This window comes from Physeter macrocephalus, unplaced genomic scaffold, assembly GCF_002837175.3.
Source record: "Physeter macrocephalus isolate SW-GA unplaced genomic scaffold, ASM283717v5 random_1250, whole genome shotgun sequence".
Lineage (NCBI taxonomy): Eukaryota > Metazoa > Chordata > Mammalia > Artiodactyla > Physeteridae > Physeter > Physeter macrocephalus.
The window spans coordinates 135-25,000 of NW_021146820.1; the positions used below are offsets into that span (position 1 = coordinate 135).

The 24,866-nt window shown below is 47.9% G+C and overlaps 2 protein-coding genes across 8 annotated transcripts; both read left to right on the forward strand.

The window, feature by feature from the left end:
- Window positions 1-1,775: 1,775 nt before the first annotated feature.
- On the forward strand, window positions 1,776-10,653 carry LOC112061824 (RNA-binding protein 14). Its single transcript, XM_007115037.3, has 3 exons — window positions 1,776-2,200; window positions 7,529-8,993; window positions 9,770-10,653. The coding sequence occupies exons 1-3, from the start codon at window positions 1,864-1,866 to the stop codon at window positions 9,975-9,977; spliced, it is 2,010 nt and encodes a 669-aa protein (XP_007115099.1). The 5' UTR covers window positions 1,776-1,863; the 3' UTR covers window positions 9,978-10,653.
- Window positions 10,654-17,386: 6,733 nt separating this feature from the next.
- On the forward strand, window positions 17,387-24,860 carry LOC102974614 (RNA-binding protein 4). 7 transcript variants are annotated; one of them, XR_003678922.2, is made up of 5 exons: window positions 17,387-17,541; window positions 18,634-19,057; window positions 22,200-22,887; window positions 23,247-23,311; window positions 24,571-24,678. XR_003678922.2 is itself a non-coding variant. In XM_055083574.1 (4 exons), exons 2-4 carry the CDS (start codon window positions 18,646-18,648, stop codon window positions 24,695-24,697), a joined length of 618 nt encoding a protein of 205 aa, XP_054939549.1. In that variant the 5' UTR covers window positions 17,387-17,541; window positions 18,634-18,645; the 3' UTR covers window positions 24,698-24,860. The 7 variants fall into 7 exon arrangements, 5 of the variants coding, with proteins under 5 accessions (XP_054939549.1, XP_007115100.2, XP_054939550.1 ...); XR_003678923.2 differs by lacking the exon at window positions 22,200-22,887; XM_055083574.1 differs by lacking the exon at window positions 23,247-23,311 and having other exon boundaries at window positions 22,200-22,278; window positions 24,571-24,860.
- The last annotated feature ends 6 nt before the right edge of the window (window positions 24,861-24,866 follow it).

Here is a 24,866-nt window from a genome sequence, read left to right on the forward strand (position 1 = left end):
AACCAAAAAACCAAAAAACCAACTTATGTCCTGGTCATCCACAATGTTCCCTATCTCAATAAATGGCAACTCCATGTTTCCATTTACCTGGCGTCATCTTTGACTTTTCTCACAACTCACATCCGATCCGCACATTCTGTTGGCTCTACCTTCAAACTCCTATATCCAAATCTGAGCACTTCCCCTGAATTCTACTGCAGCCACCCTGATCCATGTCACCATCATCTCTTTCCTGGATTTATTTTTGGCCGCACTGCATAAGGGATCTTAGTTTCCCAACCAGGGATTGAACCCAAGCCTGCTGCAGGGGAAGTGAAGAGTGCTAACCACTGGACCTCCAGGGAAGTCCCTCTCTCCTGGATTTTTGCCATAGTGATAATTGTTCTGAGCCAATGACTGTTTTCTCTTTGTTTTTACCCATTTCAATAGCAGCCAGAATGATACTTATAAAACTATGAAAGATAAGTCATATCAGATGAACCCCTCTGCTCTCTAGACTTCCGGTCTCACTAAGAGTGAAAGCCAAAATTACTTCAACGGCCCACAAGGTGCTACACCTCCTCCCCATCCTTATGCTCTATTATTCACTCTGTTGCCCCCTCCAGCCACACTAGCTTGTGATTCCTTGGACAGACATGCTCCTGCCCCAGGACTTCCTGACATGTACTTTCACGCTGGAATTATTCCCCCCAGAGGATGGCTTGTCTGCTCCCTCAGTTACTTCAAGTCTTTATCACTACCTAGCAGGCTACATGTTTTACTTGTTATTATCTGTCTCTCCCCACCATAATATAAGCTCCAAGGTCGGGATTTTTGTCACTTTTTGTTCACTGCTTTATCCTTGGTCCTGCCCCACAGGGTAGGTTCTCAATAAAATTTGTAGAATGAACTTGTAAGCAAACTTTCCCTGAACTTGTCACATGTTCGTGTTTTTGACATCTTCTGCCATGCAAAATCTTTTTATTTACATACGTACAACCATCAGTTTTGAAGTTTTTCCTCTTTTATTTAAAGGCTCAATTTTTACCCTCTCAAGGACTGTTCTTTTGACTTACTTTCCTATTTTATTAAACTTTCTATTGTGGAAAATTTCAAACATACACCAGAGATATATATCTCACTCCTCATTTGGAAAGTCCATAAGAGGGAGAGGCGGGCTCTTATTGATTTTTCAACGTCTCCAGCGTCTGTCAGGACCTCAGCAACCTCAGGGAATGTGTTTCCAAAGAATAAATTAATGGCACGAGGGTTTCTCCAGGGCAGATGCCTCTCAGGGTCCCCTCAGACCACAGGCGGCAGTCGTGGGAGTCGTTTGCTGAAGGAAGGAGTCTGTCCTGTTTTCTCCCGCCAGGCTGGGCCTTCCCGTGGACACTCGCTGCCACCTCTAGGCATGGGTTTGGCCTAGGTTGCCAGAATGGGAGGGGCTCTGACTTCCGACTGAACAAAGTTTTTTCTTGGGTCCCGCCGATCCCGGCCCCACCCAGGCCAGAGGCCGCCTCACTGACTAGGCCTCTCTGCAGCCACTGCGCTCCTAGCACGCGGATCCCCCTCTCCAGCCCTTCTTCCCCCTCCCCCCGGCAGTGGCGGTTGGTCGCGCTCAGTAGTCCCTCTCCCACCCCCTCCGCTAACGAGCGGGCTCCAGGCCCTCTGGGATTGGCTGCGCCTGAGTGCATTTTCTCTCAGCCTCTCTGATTGGCTGCAGGGCACGCGGGATCTGGGCTCCGATTGGCTAGGTCAGAGCGCCTGCGCGGCGGGGTTCTCGGTCGCCAGCCATTCCTGGGGAGGACTGCCGGCGGGTCAGACGTTTCCCCTGTCGCTGGAGGAGAGGTCCAGGCTCTCCGGGAAGGCGGCTGCGGCGGCAAAATGAAGATATTCGTGGGAAACGTCGATGGGGCGGATACGACGCCAGAGGAGCTGGCAGCTCTCTTTGCGCCCTACGGCACGGTCATGAGCTGCGCCGTCATGAAACAGTTCGCCTTCGTGCACATGCGCGAGAACGCGGGCGCGCTGCGCGCCATCGAGGCCCTGCATGGCCACGAGCTGCGGCCGGGGCGCGCGCTCGTGGTGGAGATGTCGCGCCCACGGCCTCTTAACACTTGGAAGATATTCGTGGGCAATGTATCGGCTGCGTGCACGAGCCAGGAATTGCGCAGCCTCTTCGAGCGCCGCGGACGCGTCATCGAGTGTGACGTGGTGAAAGGTAATGTGGAGGCGGGCGTGCGGGCGCGCGGGCGCGCTCAGGGCACTCTGCTTGTTAGTCACGCCCCTTTCCCGGGGGTCGGTCACTGCGCGGTTGGCGGTGGGGGCGGGGGGAAGTCCGCGGGAGTGAGGCCGGAGGTGTTGGGGGCGCGTTGGGTAGAGCCACCCTCCTCCCGTGCGGTCCAGGCGCCATTAACCAAATGGGAGGAAGCGGCTCTGGGTGGGTGCGGCGGCCACTGTGAGCCGAGCTACGGGGCCGAGGACGCGCCTGAGAGACTTGGGAGGGTACCGGGGGCGCGCCTTCCACTGGGCTCCTGGGCCTGGCACCGAGCGGAAATTGGGAAGTGACGGGCACACGCCGGATCATGGAGCGGGGAAGATTTCGCCACTTCCCCACTTCCTCTCCAGAAGTCTGTCAGAGCAAGGGAAAAGGGAAAAGGTGGGGGCTGAACCCCACCCCCCCCCCCAAGGCCACCGTCGTGTTCCCTCTCGATGAATGCTCCCGAGCGGAAGGTAACGGGGCCCTTGGAAGTTTCTTGGGCTGGGATCTTTTAGTATTGTGTGGCGTGGGTCTACTGATGGGTATAGTTACTCGTGGGTACAGGAGGGGCCCCTTCCTAACCACTTTGGCATTTCAGTATTGTTAGGTGGGTTAGGCGTGGCAATTCTGTGCTTTCCAACTCCCTCAAACTTTTTTTTTCCCTTTGGGATCGATTTTACATCTATAAACTGGAAACCCCGACTTTTCGCATGTGGACGAAGGTTTGTTTTATGAAACGGCCTCTTCTGAGCAGCTAACTGGTCAAGCTGGTGCCCTAGGGCGGTATCCTTTTAGAAACTTGGTGATTTTGCAAGGGGGCACACTCTGAGGGGGACGTGGGGACTTAATAGTCATCTTTGCTTGAGTAGTCTAATTGTCAGGGTAGATCCCTAGTTTGCCTTCGAGAAGAATATATCACCATAATTTAGGCCTGACCTTTTTTGGACTTAGTTGTTTTCTTCATAGTCTGGGTTCTTATCCCTAAGCTCTTTTTCTTTTTTGTTGGCAAGATTTGGATAGCCCTTGTGTATGTGGCCAGTTTCTGTTCCACTTGGGAACAGATCAGAGTTAACTTTGCCTTGCTATCTTCAGGGATGCAACCTGGGAGTGAGTATCTGATCCCTTGCTCCTGGTGTTGGATTCATAGCTGCTCATACCCTGTGTGAGAAGTTTTGAGGATAGTAAATAAATTTGGGAGCAGGTGCTTATTCATTTCTAGCAAGATACAAAATCTTTTGGGTCATTCCTTATCCTTTCCGTAACTGGGGGAAGTGTGAGGATTGCAGTCTCCACCACTAGGAGTAATTCCTTCTTCTGCATTAATACTGCATTTTGTTTTCCTCAACTCAGGCTATGCAAATTCATGACTATCTGGAATCAGGCTTTCCTGCTGGGTGCTCTGATGAGGCAGGCTGTATGGTGCATGAATTTTTGCTTTTATTTAGAGTGAAAGAGTGGTAAGGGCATCAGATTGGGCCCCTGGCCAGGAAATGTATATGACTCATTATGAGAGTTCTGTGTTTGATTGACCTATTACATTTTTTTGTGTGGGTCTCAGACAGGGTGGCTACTAGATTGGGAGTCTAGAAACTTGCATCTGAGGGGACAGTCTCTATGGAACTCATTGGTCAAGAAGCCTTCTTTGGGTTGGTAGAGAAAGCTAAAAATTTGCCTGAATTTGCTTGGGACTGACACCAAGTGACAGTGGGGGGTGGAGTGAAGTGTGTAACTGCATGTGGTTTTTAGAACTCCTGTTTCCTTGTGAGAGTTAGAGTGAAAGTTTTGCGCATTTTGTCCCTTTGCGAACATTTGATTGGCAGAGACGCACTGACTCCCTTAGGGAGTGGTGGTTAGTTGTTGTTTGTAGTTATGCTGATATGTAAGAGAGTGCCTGATAATATTTTGATGTAAGGGACTGTGGTAAAGATTTGAGGATCATATTCTCCACTGATGCCTTTCTATTTGGAGTGAAGGAAAATGAAGTTTTTAAGTTGGGAATGTAGTAGAAGAGACTTGGCTCTGGCTCTATAAATAGCTTACTTATTTCTTGGTCTGGGAATGGGCACTTGATTGAGTCATCTTGTGTTGGTTGTCAGGTCTTTGAAAAGCACCGAAGCTTGGCATTGCACAGGACAGCCAGTTCCATATTATTTCACAGGGGGAATAACGTAGTTGCTTGGTTCCAGGAGCTTAGATATGATTTGTAGAGTAAAAATTTCCATAGCAACAGCAGATTGTAACCACTCTCCACAGCTACATTCTGTTGGGTGTTCAAGGATGAAGTCTGAGAGTTGCTGACAGCTTTAGGAACCATTTAGATTTCACGAGAAGTCTGAAAGGCAGAATCAGAATCTGTTTCCTCTCCTTTGTTGTGGGTGGCCATTCTTTCCTCCTACATACAGCTCTGTAGTTTCAAATTAGAATTTTTTACTCTTCTGAGAATAGGGAAACTTATTTTTCTGGATTCTCTTAATTAACTTTGGTACTGGAGGAATTGTGATGTCACCAGACCATTAGGATAGCTCTGCAAATCATTGCCTGCTAGTCCCTTTAAATGCGATGGATTTCCTTCAGAGGTCACCGTGTTTCCTTGAACTACCTCTCCAGGCAGGTGGGTCCCTGGAGTTTTCTAGATCTTTGGTTTTTCTTTATTGTCCTAGGAGTAGTTAGGTTCCTGGGCATCTTTGGTAGGGCTAGGTCTGGGTTTAGCTTCTCACTGTGATAAGGGTTAGTTAGCCCTCATGTGATGGAGTCAGCTGGACAACCTATTCGCAGTATCGGCTTAGAAACTCTGATATAAATTGGATGTAATTGTATCTGATGGCTTTCTTTTTATCAGCTATATAGCTTATCTGTGTGGTCAATTGAATTGTACACATGAAATCTCAATTTTCAAGTTTCACAAGGTGGTCTCTTAATAAAACCCAGCTAAGTAGGGAGTATTGCTCTTGTAAACCCATTGAAAGTTTTTGTTGGGTGTTTTTTCCTAGCTTATTCCAGTCCTAGGAGTTTGTGGATAGGTTAACCAGCAATATAGTATGGTTCCTTAATATTCCCTCATAGTGCCTGAAAGTTTTTTTTTAATTCCCTTTAATCTGCCTACACTCTTGCTTTCTGCTTGCCATTGCATTCTCCTGGTGGTAGGGTCAGCTCAGCCTTTGCTTTTAAAGAGATCTGGGACCACCAGCATTGATTTTTAGCTAACTGTACTCAAACTGGAGGTGAGAGATGAGAGGACAGTTCTGGTGCCCTGTGGCTAGGCCGAAAGGAACACTTTTTGCAATTGGTGGATGAAAAATCAGGTTCTGGCCATAGGGGTGTGAAGACAGAGTTGTGATAGTTCATTTTGTTCCTTCATCGTCTCTGGCTAGTTCCAAATTTGCATTTACAGATGACATTGTATCGTGTTTTATTAGAGATGAAAGATCATATCTGTAGGGAACTAAGCCTGTGGTTATTCCTAGGCTTGAATGATTATCATGATTTTTATCATTATATATCTATTTGTACTTTACAAGGCATTTTTATCATCTCATTAGAATCTTCTAACTCTGAGGTGGGTAGGACAGATTGTCAGATGGAGAAATAAATTGTAAGTTCCGTAAGAACTTATAGCAAGTCAGTGAACTGGATCTTCAGCTGAGGCATTTTAGCGCCTAGCCCCAGGATTCCTTTTGCTATACTACACTTCTGACTTCTACCTGTTGATTATTTTTATTCTTATTTGTATGAGAGTCACTTTGGTGGCATTGCCTTACATCCAGGAAAATGGCTTGCTTTATAGAAACAGCTAGAGAGGGCATCCCAGTATGAAAGTTTCTAGAAATTAGGACACGTGTTTAGAGGCCATTTAAAAGGATTTCTTATCAAGAATGGAACCTTAGTAATTTCATCTAGGTAATTCATTTCCTAAAGTGATGTGAGAGAGATGGGGTCCTGGTGCTTGGACTTTAAAAGTAGCCACAGGTCCAGATGGGGTTAAGTGCGTGGCCTTACTTACCACCAGCATGACCTTTGTCATTGTTCTTCAGATTCTGCTTGCACCACTGTGGTTTGTGAGTTTGGATGTGAACAAGAATTTCTTCCTATTACTTCCTTTCCTAAAGTTTTCTTGTTCTATATGGTAGATGAGTAGGACTTTGAGATCAACATCCTGTCTTAGAGGCTTTCCTACCACAGCTCATTTAGAACTGAATGAGGACCTGAGGGGTAACCTGCTTAGCAGAGCCTGCTAACTGCGGTAATTGCAGCTTCTTGCTGTGAAGCTGAGAAACCAAATCTTTTCTGTGAACAGAAGCCCAAGGGGTAAGGTATACTTCTGTCTCTTGATGAGTAACCTCTGATGTAATGTAGCCTGGGGGTGGGGGGCGTGTGTGTGTTGCCTTGGGCCTGAACTCAGCCAGGAGGCTCAGTTTCCATTCCCACATCTTACTGGCTTACGTGGGGTCCAGCTTCTCCCCTTCTAAGCTTAAATGTCTAGTCTTAATACACAATCCTGCCTTACACGTTGGCTTCTCAGGGGTAGACTGGTGTAGTGAAGAGGCATGGAGAGCTGGGATTCTGTTCCTGGGTCTGACACATGGTTTTGCAGCAAGCCATATAAATTCTCTGAGTGTGTTTGCCCACCTGTAAAATGGGGATAATGATCCTTTGCTCTGCCTGCCTCCTGGGATTGTTGTGAGGCTCAAATGAGGTCCTGTGCATGGAAGTTCTTTGGAAACTGGGAAGTACTGTGGGAAAAGGGGAGATCATACTGGAGGAATTTCATGGACTGTGCATTGCAGTGTAGCTCTCCTGCCTTAATTGGACCCTGGGCTGAGACATGGGTCATTCCAAGACATAAGTGGTCATTTCCAGTGTTTGAGAGTTAAGCCTCAAAGGTGAACAGTAGTGTTTGGTAATCTTGGGATAGACAATACTGAATGATTGAGTGATCCAGGAATGCTTTCTGCTTTTTGTCTGCTCGTTTATACTTACAGGAGATATGAAGATTTTTATCCTGTGTTGCTGTTCATCTTTGCTCTTTCTTCTCTCACCAGGAAGTTGGGTGAGGTGGCAGGGGGAACGGGGAGAATGGGAAGAAAGCCATAGACAAAGCTGCCTGCTTGGGACAGTCAGAAGCTTTGTTATATGGGAGCCACATTTTATGACCTACTCCTGGAGAGGAAGGTTTGGAGGCCTGGAGGTAGCTGGCAACAGCTGGGTGCTGTTGGTGTGTCCAGTTTGGGACCCATCAGGTAGCATGCCCTGCCCCCCTAATTGCTAACCCTCTGTCTGCTGCTTTATCAGACTACGCGTTTGTTCACATGGAGAAGGAAGCAGATGCCAAAGCCGCCATCGCGCAGCTCAACGGCAAAGAAGTGAAGGGCAAGCGCATCAACGTGGAACTCTCAACCAAGGGTCAGAAGAAGGGGCCTGGCCTGGCTATCCAGTCTGGGGACAAGACCAAGAAACCAGGGGCTGGGGATACGGCATTCCCCGGAACTGGTGGCTTCTCTGCCACCTTCGACTACCAGCAGGCTTTTGGCAACAGCACTGGTGGCTTTGATGGGCAAGCCCGTCAGCCCACACCACCCTTCTTTGGTCGCGACCGCAGCCCCCTGCGCCGTTCACCTCCCCGAGCCTCGTATGTGGCTCCTCTGACGGCCCAGCCAGCCACCTACCGGGCCCAGCCCTCAGTGTCACTGGGCGCTGCCTACAGGGCCCAGCCTTCTGCCTCTTTGGGTGTCGGTTATCGGACTCAGCCCATGACAGCCCAGGCAGCCTCTTACCGCGCTCAGCCCTCTGTTTCCCTTGGGGCCCCATACAGGGGCCAGCTGGCTAGCCCTAGCTCCCAGTCTGCCGCAGCTTCCTCGCTTGGTCCATATGGTGGAGCCCAGCCCTCGGCCTCGGCCCTCTCCTCCTATGGGGGTCAGCCAGCTGCGGCTTCTTCGCTCAACTCCTATGGGGCTCAGGGCTCCTCCCTTGCTTCCTATGGTAACCAGCCATCCTCTTATGGGGCGCAGGCTGCCTCTTCCTATGGGGTTCGTGCGGCTGCCTCCTCCTACAACACCCAGGGAGCAGCTTCCTCCCTAGGCTCCTATGGGGCCCAGGCAGCCTCCTATGGGGCCCAGTCTGCAGCCTCTTCACTAGCTTATGGGGCCCAGGCAGCTTCTTACAGTGCCCAGCCTTCGGCCTCTTATAACGCCCAGTCTGCCCCATACGCTGCACAACAGGCTGCTTCCTATTCTTCCCAACCTGCTGCCTATGTGGCACAACCAGCTACAGCTGCTGCTTATGCTAGCCAGCCAGCTGCGTATGCTGCACAAGCCACTACCCCAATGGCTGGCTCCTATGGGGCCCAGCCAGTTGTTCAGACCCAGCTGAATAGTTATGGGGCTCAAGCATCAATGGGCCTGTCAGGCTCATATGGGGCTCAGTCAGCTGCTGCGGCCACTGGCTCCTATGGTGCTGCAGCTGCCTACGGGGCCCAACCTTCTGCCACCCTGGCAGCTCCTTACCGCACTCAGTCGTCGGCCTCATTGGCTGCTTCCTATGCTGCACAGCAGCATCCTCAGGCTGCTGCCTCCTACCGTGGCCAGCCGGGCAATGCCTACGATGGGGCAGGTCAGCCGTCTGCAGCCTACCTGTCCATGTCCCAGGGGGCCGTTGCCAACGCCAACAGCACCCCGCCGCCCTATGAGCGTACGCGCCTCTCCCCACCCCGGGCCAGCTACGACGATCCGTACAAAAAGGCTGTCGCCATGTCGAAAAGGTACTGTATGCCCCCCCGCCTCTGCCCCCAGCTGGGGCTCAGGGCAAGGGGCTGAGGTTGGCATGGGAGGGAAACTGGAGCCATCGGCCCCTCCCTTGGTCTTCTCTACTCCTGTGGGATGTCCAGAAGCCGAGGGGGGTGATGTCTGTGAACTTTCCTGGTCACCAGGGTTCAGGTGGAGCATAGTGCTCAGACTGGGGTGGTACCAGCTAGTCAGGCTGGGAAAAGTGTCACCTGTCAAGGCTAGCCCAAGTGCTATTGGAGCTACTGCCTGCAAGATTGTGGCCCATAGTCTTTCCCACTGTCTGAAGGATCCTTAAGCCTGTTACGTGGTTGTCCTGGCCTTTGGTGGGGGTGGGTTTGAAAGAGTAGTCCCTTTGGCAGTCACTGGCTGAAGGCAGGGTGTATGTGGTGCGTCCACTCTTTGGGAAGTTGGGGACCTTGCTTTCGTCCGCCGTTCTGTTGGTAAACAACCAAGGTCTTTCTCTGCAGGGCCCAAGGGTGGGGATAGTTTGTCTGTGGTTTGGGAATGCAGACCAGAATCCACCTTGGCCAGTTCAGAAGGGAGGTCTTCAGTGGTGGGCTTGGTTTCCCACTGTGTTGGACCAGGCTTGATTTCTTGCCCTGGATAGGGTGTTGAGCCTTCTGACAAAATCTTGTTTGTTGGAGACCAATCTGATTACACCCTCCCTATCCCCATTGGCATCTCCCCTGTGCCCACCCGGAGCCCTCCCCTCAATTGTCTCATTCACCAACTGTCTTCTTCTCTCGACTAGGTATGGTTCCGACCGGCGTTTAGCCGAGCTCTCTGATTACCGCCGTTTATCAGAGTCGCAGCTTTCGTTCCGCCGCTCGCCGACAAAGTCCTCGCTGGATTACCGTCGCCTGCCCGATGCCCATTCCGATTACGCACGCTATTCGGGCTCCTATAATGATTACCTGCGGGCAGCTCAGATGCACTCTGGCTACCAGCGCCGCATGTAGGGCCATCCTGGGATAGGGCTCCACAGGGAGGGAAGGAGAGGAGAGGTGGGATAGGGTGCAGACCCAGGTTATAACCACTGGCCCATACCTCTCCTGTTTGCGGTTTTTCATCCCCTCTACCATGTGGGCCTTCCCCAGGAGATGATCCTTTTGAGTGTTCGGCAGTAACCTACTTTATTCCTTCGCCTCAGCAGCAAATCTTGCTACTGGCTCTAGATCTGCGGTTCCCCTCTCCCCTGCCTCCCATCTCCCCAGGATGGGAGTTTCGTTTATGTTTTTATTTTTTTCCTGGCTCCCTTTTATTTTTGTGCGCGATATTTAAGGTCGTCTGGATGGGGAAGCAACCTGCAGCTGAGGTCGGCGGCGCCTTTTTGTTTTTAGATGTGAGGGAGGCCAGGAAAGGGTTAGCTTAACCATTTCCTATGCGCCAAGCTGTGCCAGTTGTCCGGGGGGCCCTGACTTTGTCCCTCTATAGACTGTGTTGAGACTGAGTTCCTGTTGGGACAGTTGGTTGGCGTATATCCAGATCCCTGCTGACCCCTGATGTTCTAGCTGATGCTGTGCGGCACAGTCCACGTCCCCATCTCCCCAAGTAGGTGGTGTTAGAAAACCTTAATTTTTTTTTCCCTTTTGTATGGACTACAAATAAAACTTGGGGCGATTTGCAGTTTGGAAACCTGGTTGTCATTGTCTTGATTGCACTCAGTTTCAGAGAAGCCAGTTTGACATCCAGGAAGACATGACAACTAAAGGGAGGGTCGCCAGAGAACCCAGGGCAGATGAGGAAAGGGGTCTGAATGTAGGAATTAGAAGGATTTCCCTGCCGCCAGAGGGATTTAAGCCATCGTCGTTCTGCTAGTCTGCCATCTTTAGGACTGGAGAGTCTGGCCCAAGTTGCTTCAGCTTGAGTTAATCACACCAAAATGCAGTAAATTTACTGCCCATTTTCCTCGCCTGTGCTTGGCTATTTTCCTTGACTTGTCTCCAGTTCAGGATAATCCTGGGCTCCAGCAGGGTGGTTCTGGGGTTTGGCTTCTCAAGTGAGAAGTGGGGAATGGGTGGCTTTGGTGCTTATGAGGCTAGTAGGTCCTTCAGGCAGTGGGCTCCAGTGAGTGCTGGGGCTGGGACCTGGGAAGGAGCCAGTAGTTGGGGTGGGGGGTCATGTCACTGGTAATGCCCTGTGGTTGGGACAGTTGGAGGCCGGTATGGGGGATTCTGGCTATAGACCTGGTATTTCGCATGTCGAACATTAGCACGGAGTGTCCTTCCTGCGTCCTGCCAGCCCCTGTCATCGTAGTCACCTGAGACTCAAATTCCCTATCTCCATTTGTTAGGGTTTCCAGATGTTTTCTTGTTGGGTTTATATTTGAAGGTGTTACGATAGACTCCAGGAAGGTGGTGAGGTGCCAGCATAACCAAATAGGGATGCTGGGATAGGCTGAGGAATTGATTGTTTATACTTTCATTCTGGGACTAGGGGTTCAGAGGACCTGGGCACAAAAAGACAATTCCAGCCATGGACAAGACACAGGCTTGGGCTTTATGATGGGCGAATGAAAGACTGGTTGGGTAGGGTGGTGACAGGAAACTGACATTCCTTTGGGAAAGGGGGCTTTATAAATTTGATTTGGGAGTCTGTTGGGGCAAGGTGATTTTGGGGGTGTGTGTCAGGCAAATGGAGTTCAGGGGGTTCTCTTCTGCTTCCTTCACTGGTTTCTTGTGAACTCCCCGTGACAGAGTAGTTTGCCCCAGGTGCTCTCTTCCCTCTGCCCAGTGGGCAGAAGCATATGGTCTTTGTTGAACTGTGAGCTCCTATTTGTGGATGCAAACTGGTGGTAATCTCAGGGGTACCGAGGCCATAGTGCTCTTCCTTGCTTTTCTTTCTGCTCACTTCTTTGCCTTCAGGTGCTTTGCTGCTCCTTTTCATTTGTTTGCAGGACTGGGAGGAGGGTGAACTTGATAGGTTTTTTGTCACTTTTCTGCAGTGAGGGTGGGGTAATCTCAGGGCTAAGCTAACAGGCTTAGCTCTGGTTATTTCCCTGGAAAATCAAGGGTTGGGTAATTGTAGTGCTGTGATTGTGGCCTGCGTATTTGTAATTACTTCTTTCTTTGTCAGTGGCTTTCTGTCATCTTTCTCTCCAGTGAGGGTTCTGCCACTGTCCCAATCCCATGGTTCCTATGAAAAATAGCCTAATGTGCTCTCGGGGCCAGCGCTGATATTTCTTTTTTTTTTTTTTTTCTCCTTTTTTGCGGTACGCAGGCCTCATTGTTGTGGCCTCTCCCATTGCAGAGCGCAGGCTCCGGACGCGCAGGCTCAGCGGCCATGGCTCACGGGCCCAGCCGCTCCACGGCATGTGGGATCCTCCCGGACCGGGGCACGAACCCTTGTCCCCTGCATCGGCAGGCGGACTCTCAACCACTGCGCCTCCAGGGAAGCCCTGATATTTCTTTATTGCAGCCCAAGTTCTCCAGAGTGACCTGGCCTAGATGATCACTCTGCTTATTATCTTTAGGTCCTGATGCCCTTGTCGTCTCTGCTGCCAGGCTTCTCATTTAAGCTAGAAGGAGCTAAAGCTAAATCATTTGTCATTTTCCTCTTTCTTGCAGATTGTTTTAAAATTCCCTCCCTCTGTAAATTATGCCACCTGTGTTAATCCTATATCCCACTCTTCATACTTTGCCTTTTGTGGATTTCTGATTTCCAGGGTCCTATAACTTGGAGACGGTTGGGTTGAGTGAATGGGAGGATAGACATTTAATGTGTGTTTTGGGAGAGGCGGGTGGGAATATGCGCTTCCAGTGTCCTTCAGATCTTTGCTCTTCTGGTCTGTCACCTCTATAACTTGACCTTCATTGGAGAAGCTGTAGATGGTTTATTCCTGGAACAAGACTCTGTAAAGGCTTCTCCCCTCTTCAGCCTCTTCTGCGGTTTGGACCTTGTTTCAGATTCTGTCTGGGGTAGGCCTGGGGCCCCATCCCTTGTACTGGAGGTAACGGGACTGTCACTGAGTGGTCAGCCTCCATGGGTAGGCTGCCTTTCTAGTCATGCCCATCAGTTAAGCTCTGCCAAAGTCTGTGCGCAGACTGTTGCTTCTGCAGTCATTTTGTCCTATCAAGCCCAGTAAGTTGACTATAATGTGGGATGACTAATGTCATAATGAAAATTAATTTCCTAGATTTATAGACTAGTATGTAATGTAATAGGAGTTTGGGTAATAAAGAAGATAAGATGGATATGATAGGTGGAAAATTCTTATTCACCTAAATTCTATAGGAACCTTTAAAAAAGATCATAAATGGTAGAATCTAGTTTTCCAGGAAGAAAAAGTTATTAATAAATGATTTCAAGTCTAGCTATAAATCATTAGAAATATTGCCTGTCTGTAGTGCGGCAAATACAGTGTTCAGGGAGCTGAGCCCTTGGGCTGACCTTGGGAAATCGATAGTGGGGTGGGGGCCGGCAGGACCTACCTCGATGAACTAGTTACAGTTAATGAGCAATGCTAGGGAAGTGACAGGTAAGGAAGGAGAGGATGGGGAAACCCCACTAGAGAAAACTGTGGAGATGCGATTTGTTTGATTTGAAAACTGACTTGGCACAGAGAGAATTACTGAGGGTGCTGGCTCTAAAATCAGGCTTCCTGAGTTTGAATCCCGGTTCTGCCACTTATCTGGGTGATCTTGGACATGTCAGGAATTCTACCTAAGTTTTTTCATCTGTAAGATAGGGAAAATAGTTAACATCTATTGAACACATGCTAAGCATTGTTAAAAGTGCTTTTCATATATTTCATTTTACCTTTGCAACTCAAATGTATTAGGTACTTTTAAACCTATTTTGGAAGTTGAGGCTGTAGGTTAAGGAACTTCTGAAGACCACATGGCTAGAAAGTAGTGGATCAAGGAATTGAACCAGCCATTTTGAACCATCCAGGACTGTTGGAGCAAATAACATGTAGCAAGTGTAGAGCCTCATATATAGTCACTGCTCATTAAATGCTAGCCATCTCAGAAATAAGGAGTTAGAACATTCTGGGGAGATTAGGATTGCGTAGGGGAGCACACAGCTGAGCAAAGGACTTTGGGTGTAGGTGTGAGTACAGCACGTGTGAGTAACAGTGAAGGAGGGGGATTTCTGTAATGAGTGATACCTAGGTGTGATGTAGGCCACTGGAACATACCAGTTTTGGCCACCTCCAGTGTCAGACAACACTGTTGTGTCCTGGGGGTCAGATTCTCCTAGGTATGGAGAAGAAAGGTATGGAGTAGGGGCCCTGCACAGACATTAAGGGGCGGCTTAGAGTGTGTAGCTGGCAGTGGGACTGGAGGTTTCGGAAGCTTGCTGACTGGCCTAGTGGCTCCCTCTGAACATCCCTGGAGATTACTGGCTTTTAATTTGAGCCCTTATTATACCAGTAACTCATTTCTGGATTAGGAGCCAGAGTTATTAGGTATCTAAGTTGTATACATTCCTAGGAGTGTGAAAGGGTCTGAAACAAATAGATTGCTTATTCACATTTGAGTGGTCTACACTGACAACAGTGTTTCTCCCTGAATTTGGATTTGTTCCTCATTTCCCTTTCAAGGGTCCAGGCTCCAGCCTCTTTCATCTCTTCAAGATGTGGAGCCAGAACATATTTATGCTTGGCTCTGACAGAAAGGCTAGATGACTTTGGACAAGTTGCTTTATCTTTTAATTTAGAGGCTTGGTAACCTGATCAGAAGAATCACCAAAGTGGCCATTTTCATTGTTCCAGACAAGGTGCTTTTAAAACATCCGATTCTCTGTAGTTGGTGTGGTAAGGTAGAGGGTTTGGACCAGATATCCTTAATTTAAAAACCTTTAATTTTTAAGTATTTTGGTAAAATACAGTTGGGTAAATGAACATCAGTATGGAGACACTGGAGCTACAGATCTCCCTACCTAAAGCTTCATTTTGCAGCATTTGTCAAACGTAATCCTGGTGATCAGAAGCTGTAGCATGTTACCCCTGGCTTTTGGGCTTTTTATGTTTGAGGGAGACTGGCAAGTATACTAGGTGATAAGAGCAAAAGGGCTTGTTTTTAGTACTAAGTGTCCATGTTCTTAAGCTGATACTGACTGCAAATCCAAAGTCATTTCTCTCCTCTTGGTTATCAAGAATTTAACTCATGCGTTATCTATTTGTTAAGTTAGTCAACAAATATTTGAGTGCTTACCATGTGCCAGGGGCAATTTTAACACAGGGTAATAGGAGACAACAAGAAAAGGTCCTCGCCCCTGTAGAACAAGTATTTGCTGGGGGCAGGGGGTGGGAGGGAGTCAGAAAATGAATGAACAAATAGGATTTCAAGTGGTGGTAAGTATTTGGAACAACAACAGGGAGTCATGGGATAGAGTTCCAAGGTGTAGCGTTGGAGTGGGGGGCTGTGTTTGGATGGGGTGGCCAGCGAAGGACCTGGAGAAAGAACATTTCAGTCTGAATGAGCTTGGGACAAAGGGGCCAGTGTGCTGGAGCGTAGTTGGGGTGGGGTGTGTTAGGGATGGGGGTGGGAGAATTGTTACAGAGATTGGGAGATTGTGGCAACAACCAGATTGGGTAGTGTGAATTGAAACTTTTCCAGTTGCCATGGGTTTTAATTTAAAAAGCAGGGGAGTGATTTAATATGGTTTACTCAGTTGGATGAGCTTGCAAAATGAAACAAATATAACTGGACCTAGAGGGCTTTCAGAAGATAAACCAAGAATATAGTTAGATCAGGGCGTGGGTGTGGGTGGTGGTCTGCAAACTGGCCTGAACTGTGATCCCGAGATTTCTATTCCCAGTTTTTCCCCTTTGGACTTGGTGAGATTCCTAGTTTCATAGAGTAAGCTGATCTCATATGCTTTGGTATTTTGGAAGAAAGTTTTATCTCCAAGGCTATTAGGACAAAAATTTTGGAAGATCAAACAAAGGAGCTGAAAGGATTTCTATACCAGATGTGTTTCCGAACCTGCGCACATGGAGTTGTGACCACCTCCCGATGCAGGGCCCCTCCAGAGGGCACACTTGCAGCTAACATGCAGTTGGTTTTCTTCATCACTGAGCCTTTTGGCCTTTATTCAGAGCCGCAGTGTCAGCATCAGGATCCACAATGAAAACGGACCAAGATTAGTGACCACTACATTTGTAAATGTGATTTTGACATTTTTATATTCCTGCCTTTTCCCACCCTAGAATAAATTCTTGACCAATTCCCCACCGTTTGATTTCTGAGGCACGTCAGGTTTTAAAATCTATATCCATAACTTTGACTTCACCTTTCTCTTTATGATCCCCACCCCTTTTGGGGGGGCTGCTTTGAACAGGAGTATGTTCTGCTTTTGTCATCTTCACTCCTGATGATCCCTTTCCTCACTGCTTTTATCATGTTTTAAGTTCTTCCATCCCCCTTTTTAAACTCCCTCTTCAAAAGCTGCCTTGCAAAAGGGTCATTGCTTGTTTAGTGAATTATGGGATTATGTGAAGAAGCCAAAGGATGATAAAAAAATGTGATGAGGGAAGCCGGACCCTCTGGAGAATGCTGTTTTGATTGTATTTTGCTTATAGCTGGTTGTGACTTAGGCTTTTCCCTCTAAGGTCGGTTCTAGGAGTTTAAACCTACAGCTCTAGCTGATGGCGCCCAATAAAATAAAACAAAAAACTTTGCTGCTCTAGTTTTTTCTCAGGGCGGGGTGGGGGTGTATGCGCAATTTCCACGGTCACACAGAAAAGCCTTTTCTTCATCTTGGACCCCGGGAGGCCGGTTCCTCGAAGGAACTTGTCTCTTAGGCGCCTCCTGAGTAATGCAGCCCTCAACCGAGCCGACGTCGGGGCCTTTATACGCTAATTGAAGCTGAGCCCATTAACCGTTTTCAGAGTTCCTTTCACCACCTTATGAAAGTAGTTTCAATGTGGGGGTAGCTCCGGGACTCCCAGGGCGCCAGTGCGGATTCTTGGCCAAAGGAGGAGGTTGGTTTCTTCAGGTGGGAAGCTTTGCTATTTTTCTTACCTGGCTTCTGGGTCTGCGTAAGCTACCGCCCGCAGCACCCAGGCTGCGAGGGGGATGGCGTTTGGGAGATTAGAGGGAGAAGTGTGGAGTAGAAGGCAAAAGGGAGCGCACGTGGAGTGGCGAAATGTGGAAGCTTAACAAAGTTGGCGCCATGAAGCTAAAGACCGCCACGCCGGATCCCTAGCTCGCTCCGCCTAATGGCGGGCGGAACCCCGCCAGCGAAGCGCACGTTGGTAGTTCCTCCCTCACGCCGACCTTCCATCCAATCAGTGACTTCGGTTTGTCGAGAGAGGTGCTCATTGGCTTTCGTATAAACTCTTTGGGGTTACTGACGTTTCCACCTCTTCCAGGCCTCAGGTAATTGGCGTTCGTGGTAACCAATCAGGAAGAGGATCTACGGGAACGCCTGCCTTTTATTTTATTGAACGGCCAATCCGGTGGTAGGTTCACCTCCCCCTCTCTACCCAGAGTCACTGCTGCAGCCGCCGCCATTTTAGCGTTTTGTCAGAAGCGTCCGCGCCGCGAGGAAGAGCCCCTGCTGCTTTTTGTGCGGGTGAGAGACTCCGAGCCCCTTCACTGTCTTTTTTTTTTTGCCCTGTTAAATCTCACGACTTGGGCTTTAGGGGTATCCTAGGGTGGTCCTGGCCTCCGCACCCGTCACTGAGAGCCGACCTCGGTGCTCGGCGTTGCGCGGTAAGCCTCAAGCAGCCCTTCCCCCACGACCTCCCCCGAGAATACCTTGCTTTCTCCCCACCTTGCCCTCTACCCGACTTTGCTCGGCTTACTGCCTCGAGGCTTTTACCGAGATAACCGCGCTTCCGTTAGACTTAGGAATTACAACCCCGTTTTCGAGAATTTTTCAAGCCCAGAGACACTGTCGTTTGGCCGTTGAGGCTCAAGGCCCCTTCTCCGGCCATGCATTTCTCCAATTCTTCAGGAGCTCGTAGGACGGCACCCCGAGAGAGGCGTTCCCCGCTCCAGCACTTCCTGTACTCTCCGAACGCTTCGCTCTCCAGCTTAAGTCACGGGTTCAGTGCTTCCAAAGGAAACCCTAAAACGTAGTATTATAAGGTCCTTTTTTCAGGAAATGGCTAATTCTTCGGTTACGAGAGTAAGAGCCAGTTGTCCAGCTAGCCAAGTAGTTAGACCTTTGTTTTCTGACTGTCTTCATGTTTTTGGCGGCGGAGCCGCCGCGTGGCTTGCGGGATCTTAGTTCCCCGACCAGGGATTGAACCCGGGCCCTCAGTGAAAGCGTGGAGTCCTAACCGGACCTCCACGGAATTTGCCGTCTATTTAGGAGGTAGAAAGCCCAGTACCCCCAGGGCTGCATTTATGCCCCGCGTTCATTTGTGTTCCCGTTTGAAACTATTCAGCTCTTACCAAACCCTTTGTGTCTGCTAAGGATCTGTAATCACAGATGCTTCTTCCTTTCTGTAGGTTCTATAGCTGGAATTGTAGCGGGCCTCCGTATTCCCACTTCCCTTTGAGTATTGTCTGGGGGTGTGCTTGTGGGGCGTCTTGGGGGGGGGGAAACTGGAAATATTTGCCAGACCCAAAGGAGATGGCAGTATTGATTTTTTTTTTTTTTTTTTAACTGACGTGGGCCTGAGGTCTTTTGTTAGAAATTTCATTTTTTCTCGCCCAGGCTGTGTCCGAGATGGTGAAGCTGTTCATTGGAAACCTGCCCCGGGAGGCCACAGAGCAGGAGATCCGCTCACTCTTCGAGCAGTATGGGAAGGTGCTGGAGTGTGACATCATTAAGAACTACGGCTTTGTGCACATAGAGGACAAGACGGCGGCCGAGGATGCCATACGCAACCTGCACCACTACAAGCTGCACGGGGTGAACATCAACGTGGAAGCCAGCAAGAATAAGAGCAAAACGTCCACAAAGTTGCACGTAGGCAACATCAGTCCTACTTGTACCAACAAGGAGCTTCGGGCCAAGTTTGAGGAGTATGGTCCAGTCATCGAATGTGACATCGTGAAAGATTATGCCTTTGTACACATGGAGCGGGCAGAGGATGCAGTGGAGGCCATCAGGGGCCTTGACAACACAGAGTTTCAAGGTGAACCACCCTCTTTGGGAAGAGGGCTGAACACAAGGTTTTGTGTAGAAAATAGGCTGGATAGGAGGGGTCTGGGATAGAGATAGAGATACAGCTGTTGGTTGGCTGATGGTGAGGATTAAGTGTGGGTGATGGGCTTAAATGGAGAATGCATGGGATTTAGAGGCTTTACCTTAGGCAAATCAAGTCTGGGAGAAAAACCACTTGGCTTAGTTTGGAACCCCTAGGCTTTTTTGCCTATTAGTGCAGAAATCCTTTCCTCTGAAGATTTCTTCAGTTGTTTTGTCTTTTTTGGGGGGGGGGGGGGCGGGTAGTAGAGCACCTAACAGTGTTTCACTCTGAAATTTGTTGCCTCAGCACCCTATGTGTTATTTTGTACGTGGAAGGACCAGGCAAAAGCTGGCTTAAGCTACACGTTTAGGAGCAAAATATCTGTGAAGCTCCCCCACCTCATCCCAATTCATGGCTTCTCAGTAAATATAATTTGTCGTTAAACAAGTCTTTAGAGAACTAGTGTCTTTAAATTGCTGTAGCTTTTACTGCTTTTCTGTTATGCTTGCACCAAGAGGTTTGGTTTGGAGGACGAGGACACTCTAGAACTGAAGGCTAATTTCAGGAGTTTTTGAGGAGAAGGTATTGGGATTTGGGGGGTGATAATGGCAAAGCCGTTTCACTGGTTTGAGGAGTGAGCTCTAACATTCTTGGTGAAGAGAGCACTTAGATGGATGTTAACCTTGGAGCCTTGACTAGATTAATAGTGTGCCTGGAAGGCAGCATGAGTGATGCTGTGGATAGACATTTTATTTTCTTGGTTTAAGATCTAAGCTCCTGTGGCAAAGGTGGCAGTTGTGAAGGGGGTGGTAACCATGGTGAGTTGCTAACTCTACTCTTGTCCACCCACTTTGGGTTCCCAGTGTCAAAGCCAGAAAAGAGCCTTTCCACTTCAGTGTAACTGCTTCTAAATTATGGAGTATTCTCACAACTCCTTGTTAACGTTTTTAATCTATATTCCAACTTTTTTCAGCCCGAACAAGGTAGTGGCTGCTGCTTCTCCTGAGCACTCCTCTTGTTAAGAGTCATTTCGGCTATCTTTGATGTTTACTTAAATTGGACCTTCTTAGACCTGGAAGTCTGATCATCATTTCCCCCAAGTTAATGGTGCCCTGTGTCATGGGTATTGCTGTGCATTATTAAAGAAAAATGTCACAGGTCTCTCAGGTCTGGTTTTCCATTTTTAATGGGTAAGTTGAGAATTATTTTGTGTCAACAACTTGATTGGGAGCAAAGGCTGCTGTGGTGGAGGGTTTATGATATCTAATTTTTGGATACTCTTCTACACTTTAACCAAGTCATAGAAGAGGTGGTGGTGTCTCCTTGTAACAGTTAACACATGTAAGGGAAGGATATTGTGAACTGATACAGGACACATCATACTTAGAGCATAACTCTTGGTATCTGAACTCTAGGCTCTCTTGATGTTTAGTTATTTTTGCTCTGTTTTCCTTACTATTAGTCATTCTCCTTAGCGCTGTCTAGTACAGTTCTGTGTGTATGTAGAGTAGCAGTATTTATTATGGTGGTCTTTTTCCCTTTCAGTTTCTCAGTGTTGGGGATATTCTTTTTATTGTTTGCCCATTTAACGAACATCCATTTTAGTTTAAAGACTTAGCTTCTTTTTCTGACTTTGGAATTTTTTCTGGCAAATATTTAGGTCAGGACATTTATTAATGACCTTTATGTCTTGAAGGGACATGGTTGGTTCATTGGTTGCCCTTATTTTCTCTGGTTTTGCTAGGTGCCCAAGTGGCCACTTGGACAAATGCGAGGGACACGGGTTAGCGCTTAAAGCACTTAAGTACTTAATTGCACATCTTAGCTTTTAACTGGCAACCTACACTTATCGGATAAAATGGTTAAACCAGGACTTTTTTTTAATATTTTGGTCCTTCCCTCTTCCCTTTTTTAGCCTTCTAGAACCTAACTTTAATTTTGTAGGTGAAATTGTATATTTACCATTTTCTATAATGTTAGTTGAGTAGATGACCTATCTGTTAACTCCCCTGGATCTAAGCATTCGCTTCTTCGCCATCTGCATGCTTGGGTGCATGATAGCCATTTGTATTGGAAAGGTTTTGCTGGAGTTTTGCTTACTATTAAAATGGTAGATCATGTTAGGTGGAAACTGCTTCTGTGAAAAGGTTTAAAACTTAAACTTTTTCATTTCCAGAATACAAATTGTAATTTTCAGCAAAAACTAGTATGAAGTGCATGTTCTTAGGATCTTAGATCTCTAAAGGAGGAAAAGTACTTTAACCTTGCTAACATGAACAGTTTGATACACTAACGTTATTGGTCATTCTCTACTTTTTTCATCCCCTCTTTTCTTCCACATTTTTCATAATACTCTTTCTGAAAATTCAGGCATCTTGTGAACTGCCTGCCCTGTTTTGTTTGACCCCCTGTTATAAGGGGGTCACTAAATAGTAAAGAATCCCTGTTAGAATGAATATCAGAACTAACAATTTAAAGGACCCAGTTTAGGGGGAAGGCAGTCCTTCAGCTTGTATTTCGCCCCTATTCCCCCATTCATGAGTGTTTTTCCCAAAAGTCTTGAAACTTGCCTACCGCATTCAGCCACGGATCAAGTCTGGATTACTATCAATGGTAACTTTAGAGTCCTACTCTATTCTCTTTGATTTTGGGGTGGTGTGGGGGACTGGCCTTTGCATTCTCCTGCTTACTGAATTCAAGAGTCTTAATAGTGAAGATTGGAGGTGTCAGAATGTCGTGGAGCACTATTATTGTGGTTTCTTTTGACATTGGGCCACCGTTCAGAGTAGTTTTTGTCCACAGTTAACTTGGCAAAGGATGAAATGCCTATTTTTGAGTGAGAGTACTTTCTTTCTTAAGCGTTAAACTGGTGTTAGAGCTGAAACAGTTCTTCATTTAATTGATCTTTGCCTGAAATCAGGTCATTATACTGAATTTATACTGGACCTTTAAAAAAAAAAATCTTTAAAATGGCAATGAATCCTGCATTAGAGTTGTCTAGGTAAAGCCATTGCTATGACCAGTGTCTGGGGTAGGGGCTGGGGCTATGACTAAGAGTGATAGCAACCCTTCTTGCGTCTGTTTCTTCAAGGCAAACGAATGCACGTGCAGTTGTCCACCAGCCGGCTTAGGACTGCGCCCGGGATGGGAGACCAGAGCGGCTGCTATCGGTGCGGGAAAGAGGGGCACTGGTCCAAAGAGTGTCCGGTAGATCGTTCGGGCCGAGTGGCAGACTTTACCGAGCAATATAATGAGCAATATGGAGCAGTGCGTACACCTTACGCCATGAGCTATGGGGATTCATTGTATTACAACAACGCGTACGGAGCGCTCGATGCCTACTACAAGCGCTGCCGTGCTGCCCGGTCCTATGAGGCAGTGGCTGCTGCAGCTGCCTCTGCGTATAATTACGCAGAGCAGACCCTGTCCCAGCTGCCACAAGTCCAGAACACAGCCATGGCCAGTCACCTCACCTCCACCTCTCTCGATCCCTACGATAGACACCTGTTGCCGACTTCAGGAGCTGCTGCTGCTACAGCTGCTGCTGCTGCAGCAGCCGCTGCTGCTGTTACTGCAGCTTCCACTTCATATTACGGGCGCGATCGGAGCCCCCTGCGTCGCGGCCCAGTCCCCACTGTTGGAGAGGGCTACGGTTACGGGCATGAGAGTGAGTTGTCCCAAGCTTCGGCGGCCGCGCGGAATTCCCTGTACGACATGGCCCGGTATGAGCGGGAGCAGTATGCGGATCGGGCGCGGTATTCAGCCTTTTAAAGCTTGAGGTGAGAGCGGTGGGGTGTCCCTTGTTCTGGTTTTGCCATCCCTCCTGCAGCCTAAAGGCTCCAGTTAGGCTGCCCTGCTTGCTTGCTTTTGCAGGGTTAGGGTAAGGTTGCTAATGGTTCAGAGGATAGGGAGAAGTCCTAACTACTTTCTGAAATATATAAACATCCTTATCCCTCATGGCTGTTTTTCCAGGGCTCCTAGTCCTGGGAGTCAGTCTGATTCCATTTGTGCCTGGAAAAGCAAACAGTGGTGTGATGAATCTTGGGTCACACCTGTGTGCTGTAATTGAACCAAACCTGGAAACCAGACATTCAGACCCAGGTGTGCTGTTTCTCAGAGCCTTCGTTGAAATTCCTAGGTGTGTGACATTACTAAGGTCTGCAAGGTTCCTGTTCTGCTTCATGCTGTGTGAAAGGTCTGATGGTAAGTTGGGGCAGAGAGGAGTAGAAAAATGTATCTTTCAACTTATAAAGTTGATTTCAACAAGGAGTCTGGGGCATAGGCTCAAGTTCAGCTTCTCTGCTCAGTTCACATTCATTCCCTGAGCTGAATAGAATGCCTACCCCATTGCTTTATCTTTGAATCTGTCCTGTAAGAGCCCATTTACTTTGTTCAGTTTTGTTTTTAAACTGTCCCCGCAGTATTAGATTTGACATCCTTTCCACTTCTTTTAAGGTATATAATAACGTAAATATGTATGCACCCCATTAATTCTATTCTTCTTCAGTAATGTTGAAATCCAAGGTTGGGAGCTTTGCCTTAAGCACATCACTCCCTTCATCTTCCCACCCGCTATGAGCATTTAACACTCTTGAACCACCATCTCTACCTTGAGTCCTCTGGCTTTTTCCTGTACATTTTGAGCCTCATGATCCATTTGGCTCTACTTGAGTGTATTCTCTTCTGATGCTTGCCAGCTTTGGGCTCTAGGTGTTTGAGATTGCTGTTGTATTAAAGGGTGTTTTACAACACGCTTTGTCTTGAGTAGCTCCCATTGTGTCCCAGACATTACCATTGATCTGTAATCCTGTAGTAACAGGGTGGGTGATACTGTCATCTTTTCCATTAGGGCAGAAGGTATGTGACTTACCCAGGGTTATTGGATAGGAAATCACTGATAGGGCTGGAGAAGAAACTTGAGTGACCTGATGTGTAGCTTACACATGCCCTCCAGTACGTTCTTTTCTTCCCTAGGCAGAGTTGGACGCCCTCAGGTCTTACAGCTTGTTCAGTTAATGCCACTTTTTCCTAGACCTTAAATGTTTTTTAACTTGTAACTCCAAGATTCAAACATACTTTTTACTGCGGAGAGCTAAGAGCTAATTGGAACCTTTCCCTTTTTCCTGCCCTCCAATGACAGTTTGTAAATGTGGAATTGCCTTCTCTGAGGAATGCTAATGTGCTAACATCAAGAGAAATGCAATGTCTGTCTACTCTCGTGAAAGAAAATTTGCTATTTAGTTTAGAGAAAGGCCAGTCTGGGATTGCTTGACCCTTCCCAGTTACTGTCTGGCCTTCAAGCTCTTTTCACCTTTAGAGATTATTATGATACTGTGGATGGATACAAGTAAACTTAAAAGGAGTGTCAACTTACCGTACTTTGTAAAGATGTTCTTTGAAGTGTAAGTGGGAAAGCCCTTGTGAGCTTTGCTGTAAAGCCCCTGTATTGTGCTCTCTTTCAGGTGGGATGTGTGTGGGCTGAAATTCCGAGCTGCAGTTGTGCATGAGAATACACACCCTTCGTGGTACCCCATCTCCGGGACGTTCTCAGCTCTGTGCGTTCAGTCCCCCAGGAACCGTGGACCTTAATTTACCTTGTTCATACCACCTCTTCTTTCCTCTCTCCTGCCCATTTCCCTGTTCTTTCTGTCCTTCAATACTTCTGTAGTTTCCCATCATGTTCTGTTCTCCCAGCAGGCCTCATTGTGTGCAGAAACTGGTGGGGGTTGTGCTGTATCCCCACCTCCTGCTTCCAGTG

Excerpts from the sequence above, each read along its gene's own strand:
- LOC112061824 (XM_007115037.3), top strand. The coding sequence starts at position 1,864 with ATGAAGATATTCGTGGGAAACGTCGATGGGGCGGATACGACGCCAGAG. Across the intron at positions 2,201-7,528 it reads CGAGTGTGACGTGGTGAAAG|ACTACGCGTTTGTTCACATG; the intron begins GTAATGTGGAGG and ends CTGCTTTATCAG. Across the intron at positions 8,994-9,769 it reads GCTGTCGCCATGTCGAAAAG|GTATGGTTCCGACCGGCGTT; the intron begins GTACTGTATGCC and ends TCTCTCGACTAG.
- LOC102974614 (XM_007115038.4), top strand. The coding sequence starts at position 18,646 with ATGGTGAAGCTGTTCATTGGAAACCTGCCCCGGGAGGCCACAGAGCAG. Across the intron at positions 19,058-22,199 it reads TGACAACACAGAGTTTCAAG|GCAAACGAATGCACGTGCAG; the intron begins GTGAACCACCCT and ends TGTTTCTTCAAG.